Source organism: Pollachius pollachius, assembly GCF_949987615.1.
Source record: "Pollachius pollachius genome assembly, chromosome: 9".
In the NCBI taxonomy this organism is placed as follows: Eukaryota; Metazoa; Chordata; class Actinopteri; order Gadiformes; family Gadidae; genus Pollachius; species Pollachius pollachius.
The window spans coordinates 3,815,187-3,823,294 of record NC_136942.1 but is presented as its reverse complement, the minus strand read 5'-3'; the positions used below and the strand labels follow the sequence as shown (position 1 = coordinate 3,823,294).

Sequence of the window (8,108 nt, the reverse complement as noted above, 5' to 3'; positions counted from 1 at the left end):
AGGTTGACCAATCCTTTGAAATGTAGAAATTGTAATTTATTTCAAAAGCTTTACCTGTAGTGTAACATAGGCTTGAATTTCAACCATATAAAAGACACAATTCATTAAAATGTCATAATTCCGAACACAATATCTCACCTGCCCACTTCTCTATGTAGTGTGCTACCAAAAGCCATGGAACCAGCTGAATCCCAGAATGAAGGTTGTTTTCAGCCCCACCTTGGCTTACTTTGAGGTTGGCTAGGCTTACTTTGAGGTTTTCCTCTTGGGCTCTCTGTAGGATGGGAGGAACGGCAGGTACTGGAAGCATTTGAAGCTCTGGAAGATGGCGTTGCAGTAGGGGATGTCGTAACAGGACTGGTTAACCGCATGGCCCTGTCCGTTCTCTTGGACCTTCTTACGCCAGCTCCTTATCCCCCGCTCTTTCTCACTTCCTTTGACCGGGAAACAACCAGCAAGAACAGTTTAGGTGGATATATCAAATGTCCCATATAACAGCTTTGTTTCAGTTTGGTATTTTTTGTTTCTTTTATTTTCAGGATTTAAACTTGCATGGTATAACTTGAGTGTCTCTATCTATCCTAACTCTATGGCGTAAGTGCTGCTTGTGTTGCCTGTACCTGGAATGGTGTTGTCCAAAACAAATCCGAGGAAACCTCCAATGAACATGTGGGTGGTAAAAAGCACCAAAATAACCTGGTCCAGCTCTTTCACTCCTTGAAGAAAGAGAGAAGATACATCAATAACAACAATACTTTTTTCACCAGGGGTAACAAAGTGGCCAACATTAAAACATGTTAAAAGAATGGCCATAAAATCGAACGGGGTGAGAAGGTAACATTGATAAGATCTTCTGGAACAAGGGAGCGCACAATCTTCCAGCCTCGACAATTGGTATGGATCGGCATCTCTGCCAGGGGATACTAAATAGCTAAGCCCTAGCTTCAGAACCTGGCTCATAAAGACAAAATGTCTGGGTGGTAGGGAAGGGGTGTTCCCACTAGTCTGGACGGTTCCCCCCTGCTGTTCACATCCTTCTCCGCTATATGGCGTTACATTATGCTGTGTCCATCATTAAACGATAAACCAAACAAAATACTGCCCGCTGAGACTGCCAAACTTTAAGACCACCGTGATATAGTCTCCTATGAATGGAGAAATACTGCCACTACTACGGTGATCAGATTAATATAAACAATGCTACATGGTACATTATGTTATAATAAGGCTAAACCTACTTGTAAACTGGCCATTGTATTATATTTCAATAGAAAATGCTACTATGCATAGTATAAAAACTTTTTTCAGGTTTTGTTAATGTCCCCCCTATGTATCTTGCTCAGTGGTCTGAACCGTTGCATATTAATACTATTAATTGCTGTGTGTTTGTTACAGCAGATCATTAAATATACATTGATGATACTTTTGATGTGCCCTTCAGAAAACACTTGTTGTAATTAGACCTGTGCCCTTGATTGTCACAATAACATTTTTTAAAACATTCACTTGTAAAATATGACTTTTTGGTGTGATTTTGGATTATTTTACAGAGCCAACATGAAGAAGGTAAGCCTAAAATACTATCAATATATAACTTCTCACCAGAGGTAAACTGACCCTGGATCACTGTTTAATCCCATTCAGAGGCTGTTATAAACCCCTCCCCAGTCCTGCTTTGGAAAGGCCGACCTCTGATCCTACTGTTTCCCTTCATATAGGCAGAAATGGAAACAGGTACACAGATTCAAGGGACATTTAGAAATGGAACAAAGAGGCAGCCGCAGTCTTACAGTCCTGCTTCAAGGCAACAGAGATCTTTGAGGATGCAGCTGCTCTGGGATAGGCTATATAATGTAAGTAAGTGGATTAACAATGTGGTTCCAAAAGCCACAGTCTGCAACTACCCCAACCACAAACCCAGGATCACTCGGCAGATTACCGCTAAACTCAAAGCATGGACCAACGCCTTCAACTCAGGGGACCCTGATGCTTATGAAGAAGCCAGATATGAGGGGTCCAACTACCACAGCTCTGATCCCAGAGAAACACATCTGTCCCCCCTTCCTGAAACCTTGGACCATTTTCAGTTTGCATATAGACCAACACGGCTACAGATCAAGCCATCTTCTGGGCGACTCATTCTGTGCTCAACCACCTGGCCATGTGAGAATGCTCTTCATCGATTACAGCTCATCATTCGACTCCATCATTCCCTCACACCTTGTCTTTAAGGCAGTTGATCTTGGTCTCGAAACCTCCATCTGCAGCTCTATATTAGACCTCCAAACGGGCAGGCCCAAGGCATTGAGAAGCGGCAGCCACACCTCCTCCTCGCTGATCTTCCCCTGAGCTCCCATGTTCACTGTTCGCTTATGGCGGTGCCACCAGGCACAGGTCCAATCTCATAATTTAACTTAACGTTCACACCATGACACCACCTGGGCCTCATCACTGACAACAACTTGACGGCCCACAGAGAGGAAGTCAGGAGATAAACCTCACTCTCAAGAGATGATGTGGGCTACAGATAACAGCAGGGGTGTGGACACATCCCCATCCACATTAGTGATGTTTGGGTTGAAAGGGTCAGTAGTCTAAAGTACCTGCGCGTGCACATCATGGAGGACTTCTGTTGGATATTACATACAGATTCCGCGGTGAAAAAACCTTGCCCTGTTTTCTTAAGAAGACTGGGAAATTTTGGCATGAACCCAAGCATCTTCACAAACTTCAACAGGTGCACAACCGTGAGCAGGCTGACGTTCTGCATCAACATCTGGTACGAAACTGTCCCGCCCACAGCTGCAAATAACTACAGAGGGTGGTGGAAGCGGCACAGAATTCACTGGCAACAGGCCTCCGTCAGTGTTATAGTTATCTCCTACTGTGTTTTTCTCTGACAACACAATTCAATGTACAGTTGACCCTGTGTAAATCTACATATGAGTTATAAAACTGTTCATTGTTCTTCTCAAGATATCGAGTATTCTCACTCTTTTTGTTACACAAAAAACGTACAAAAGTGGTTATCTATCATCCACGTCCTCAGTGTTGGACACATTATTTACACAATGGATCATATAGTGGGCTTCTAATTGTTTAAAATTCATAATAGGTATTGGTGAAGCACAAACTTATGAAAGCACATCTTGCGCAATAAGAACGGACAGCAAACCGCTCTGAAAAAGCAAATAATAAAATAATAATAAAATACACAGCAGAACGTACCAAATCCTTGTTGAAATGATATGAGTGACAGGGGTGTTAGAAGAAAGTGGGGGCTTTCCATTGATGGTGCCCTCGAGGAGTATGACAAGAAAGAGGGCCTTGAGCTGGGCAGATTACAGTGAGCGGCAGCGGGTCGACTCAATAGGATTGAGTGGTAAGCTGCCGTTGACCTGTGGGCGCCAGACAAGTCCTCCTGAAGACAGACCTGAACTTTAGATTACAGGCTGTTCTCGGAACGGACAGCAAACCGCTCCGAAAAAGCGAATAATAAAATAATAACAAAATACACAGCAGAACGTACCAGATCATTGTTGAAATGATATGAGTGACAGGGGTGTTAGAAGAAAGTGGGGGCTTTCCATTGATGGTGCCCTCGAGGAGTATGACGAGAAAGAGGGCCTTGAGCTGGGCAGATTACAGTGAGCGGCAGCGGGTTGAGTCAATAGGATTGAGTGGTAAGCTGCCGTTGACCTGTGGGCGCCAGACAAGTCCTCCTGAAGACAGACCTGAACTTTAGATTACAGGCTGTTCTCGGTTGGCTGGCGCATCACATGACTCCCAGGATCAAAGTCTGATGTCTGTGGGAGATTGGGGACTGTGGGAGCACATTGTAAGGAGTGGATGATTGTAAGCTGAGACTTATTATTAGTCAAAACCATTAATTGGCTTATCTGTTTCCAGAAAGTAAGCACATACGTCGCAAAAGTATAGATTTATGGGACATAGGGTTATTTGTTGGATAAGACATTTATAAAGGCCTGTCTGCGTGTGTGTATTTGCGTGTGTGCGTGTGTGCTGTGCTTGCACAGATCTGAGCCTCCGGTGTTTTGCTGTGTATGTGTGCGTGTAGGAGTGTCAGTGCAGGAATGTCGGTTAATTACTGTGTTCTCTTATAAAACCGGATTGTCCAGATAAGGCTTGGGCGATATTAATTGTTTTAATACGGTAAAACCTCTCCCCACAACATCACGGCTTACGGTTCAGCCTTAAAAAAAAATATTGTATAATTAAGCAAATGTGCCCTCTGCTGCTGCGCTTTCCTCTGCCACAGGGGGGAAGCATATTTCCCCATTCTTGTTTCCTACTTAACAAATCAATTATAAGGCTACTAAGCATGTAGAGTAATAGACTAGCGACAAATTATGGCCTTCATAATATTGCTTTTTGTAACTTTGCGTTATTAAGCTAGGCTAGGACTAGCGTAACATCCCCAGACAAATTTAGCATATGCGAATTAGTCTGGAACCGCCCTGTTTGTTTTCAATTTTCCGTTTTCAAGATCAGCCCAAAACTCCTCTGGACGCAATTGGACGGGCATACAACTCATTTGAGCAACGGAACATGTGAACGAGCACTGAGTGAGTGAGCAACAAAAACGGACAAAAGCATTGAGTGCAGTTGTTGGTTCTTCTTTTAGAAAATACGTTCATTTTTTGATTCTACACAATGAGAAGCCTCAGCGTCTGCCAAGGAGCTCCGAGGTAGTTGGAGCTTTTGGACCTCCATCAGTATCTACAGACAGGACTCTCACCTGTGTTGATGACACCAGGGTTGGAGTTGAACCAGGTTGGTAGGACCAGGCCACTGAACGTGGAAAAGCCCAGAATGAGGAGGTTCCTGGAGGAGTTCAGGTCCACGTACTGCATGAGGCAGAGACAGGCATTATAATATGAATATAAATAATAATGACAATAATATTTATCTAAATAATATATATTTAAATATAAAAATATATATTTGATATACATAATGCCAAATGATGTAATGATCCCCACCCCATCATACTACTAATAGACAGAGGAAGTGAAAGTGGTAGTAGATGTTTTTTGGAAGACAAAGAAGGGAGGATGAGAGCGTGAGGGAGGGAATAAAAGTGGGCAGTGGAAGAGGGAACATTTGGGAAAGACGTGATTCTAGCGACCAAAATGTATGAATACACACGAGAGGTTAACAGAGTAACAGGAAGAGCAGGGAATATCAAAAACAACCAAACTTATTGACCTCAGAAAAAACCTTATTTGGCTTGTTTAGCTCCACTTTAAGCCTCTCTCGCCCAACATGGTTTCTGTTGAGATAGACTGCCTCATTCCCCGGGTTAAAGATCATGTAGTGATCCACACCTACCATAGGTTACCATTCAAATATGTTCCAACTCCAATGTTTGCATATTTCTGAGTATCGATGCTGTTATATATCTTGGACTGGATGTGGTTCGAACAAGGTGTTAATGGTTCTGTTCTCACACTCTCATGAGCTGAAATGAAATTATAATGGCTCCGATTTTATCGTCTTAAACTACCAAGGTATTGTTTCTTAAATATTAGATCTTCTCTTCACTGTTTGGATACAGACAATACTATTGTGACTGGAGAAGTCCAAACACTGTCTGAACGCTGTTCAAACAGAGAGAAACCTTTAATGTAAACAGCACTGAAGACTAGAGATCGCCACAACCTGCTGCTTTGAACACATGGAGATATCTTACAGAAGACAAAAGACCTTCATTTTATGAAGCCTGCAGCGTCTATGTTTACATTTGACTTGGCACATGGCCTGGGTCTGTGAGCATCCAAAGTACAGTTGATTTGTTCGACACCGGAGAAGCAGAGGCAACCAAACTATTCCACAAAGGAAGCCTAGCAGTTGGAAGTGTCCACTGGGAAGGCTGGTAGCCTGATCCATCCATCAAACATCTGAATTGACACTCCCACTTGCGATGTCACTATGTCCCAGCGCAGAGCAGAATTTGAAATGGCTTTTACTGGCTAATCACACTCACACCTGATGATAATATAGCGGCCCTTTAAATATCTACCTGAAGGTTGGATATTCCCACAGCTGCAATCATTCCAAACATCACCAGGAACATCCCTCCAATAACAGGCTCTGGAATGGTGATGAAAACTGCTCCGAATTTTCCGAAGATTCCCAGTAGAATCATCAGGATTCCCGTGGTCTGAAGAACGAGTCGACTGCCAACCTGAGACAGAACAGGACAGCCGGAGGGGTCAGGGGTCAGGGGAGGGTATCTGTTGAAGCCCTACTGTGAGGGCTTAATCTACTGTGAGGGTCATAAGTAGGGGTCTTCTAGGAGATAAGACTCTCAGTGGGACCAGCAGTGGGAATAGCGAATAGAAATCCCTCAACATCAAGTTGAACGGATTTGGTGTTCTTCCGCTCTTTGTGGTTCCGCATGGCTTCCCATATAAAATCACTGATATTGTGAACACACTCCTGTTTTTGCTCACTATTTTGGTGTATGAAATAATTAATGTTGCTTATTTGTACAGATCTATTATAATTATTCTTATTATTTAACTAAAGACACATTTTCATATTTTTACGACCATTGTCATTGTACTGCCATTGTTATTGGCACCTTCGTACTGTTTGGAATGAGAACATTTTACATAACTTTTGGAGAGTGGATACCACATACAGTATGTTTTTCTCCCTGGTTTATCAAAAAAAATATCACATATGTTGTTTAATGTATGTAAAAACAGGCCATATCTTATAGGCGAGCATTAAGAGTTCAAAATACATAGACAGCAATTGTAGAGAATTCACAATTCCAATCCACATCTGGATGTACTAGAATTGAATACGGACGACAGCTATTACGCAGGAAAACTTTGGCAGGCCCCGTGAATCCATCTGTTGGAGTCGAGTGAAATCAAACACTGTGTGATCAACCACACAACTTCAGCCAGCCCATCTTCAAGCCACAAACTCTCTTTGCGGCTAAGTGATACATACTTTTATTTTCCCTGTTAAATGACAGGTCAATGCCTTCGTATTCAACATGTTCAAACAAACTTATTCAGCGTTAGTTTATTTTGTTCATAATGCTAAATGTGTGCTGTCCGAGTGTGTTTCCTGCCCTGCTTCTTCTTTTTTTGTAACCTGGTTTAATCTTGTTTTATACTTCTTCATGGCCACGTCCCTCTTTGCAAAAGAGGTTATGAATCACATAACCTTACCTGGTTAAATGAGGTTAAACATAAAAAAAAATATCCTCCGTCTTCGGTGGGAAAGAACCCTGTTCTGAAGACATTTCAAAAGGGCAGTCGACCAAGCTGAAGGCCCTGTAAGGCACGATCCCTTCCTTGCTGCGTGTCAAACAGCGTGACGAACGGCTGTGTGTAAGAAGGTGCTTCTTCGTCTTCTTCTTCTTATGCCTTGACACCCCTTGGGGGGGTATAGGCCGTTGACAACGGATCCTCCAGAGAACTCGGAGATCCTTGCCTCTGCACAACCCAAAAAAAGGTGCTTCTGCAAAAAACCAAAAGCCCACCTTGGTGATCCCCAGCGCGGCGATGTTCTGGCTGTATGACGTGGTGCCGTTCCCCGTGCCCCACAGCCCAGCCAGGATGCAGCCCAGGCCCTCCACCGCGATGCCCCGGTTGATGGCGTGCGTGGGTGGCGGCGGAGCCCCGGAGAGGCGAGCGCAGGCATAGTAGTCGCCGATGGACTCCATGGTGGAGGCCAGCACGCCAGCTGTCATCCCCAGCACCGACGACACGCTGACGGTGGGGACCCCCCACTGACCTGGGGGAGGGGGCACCCCATGGGTGTTAGCGGGAACACACACACACACACACACACACACACACACGCACACGCACACACACACAAACACACGCACACATGCACACACACACACACACAATCACACGCGCACACGCACACACACACATGCACACACACACACACACACACACACACACACACACACACACACACACACACACGCACACGCACACACGCACACACGCACACAAACACACGCACACATGCACACACACACACACACACAATCACACGCGCACACACACACACACACACACACACACACACACATAGGCATGTGCAACGCC

The 8,108-nt window shown here is 44.2% G+C and overlaps 1 protein-coding gene across 1 annotated transcript in view; it reads right to left on the bottom strand.

Moving 5' to 3' along the window:
• Window positions 1-246: 246 nt before the first annotated feature.
• Window positions 247-8,108, bottom strand: part of LOC307080378 (solute carrier family 23 member 1) — a gene marked incomplete at both ends in the record, with an annotated part of 31,686 nt that continues 23,824 nt past the window's right edge. Inside the window, 5 exons of the mRNA XM_079743056.1 lie at window positions 247-434; window positions 621-716; window positions 4,760-4,868; window positions 6,044-6,208; window positions 7,526-7,779. Coding sequence (XP_079599182.1) covers window positions 247-434; window positions 621-716; window positions 4,760-4,868; window positions 6,044-6,208; window positions 7,526-7,779 — 812 coding nt within the window. The remainder of the gene's footprint in view (window positions 435-620; window positions 717-4,759; window positions 4,869-6,043; window positions 6,209-7,525; window positions 7,780-8,108) is intronic.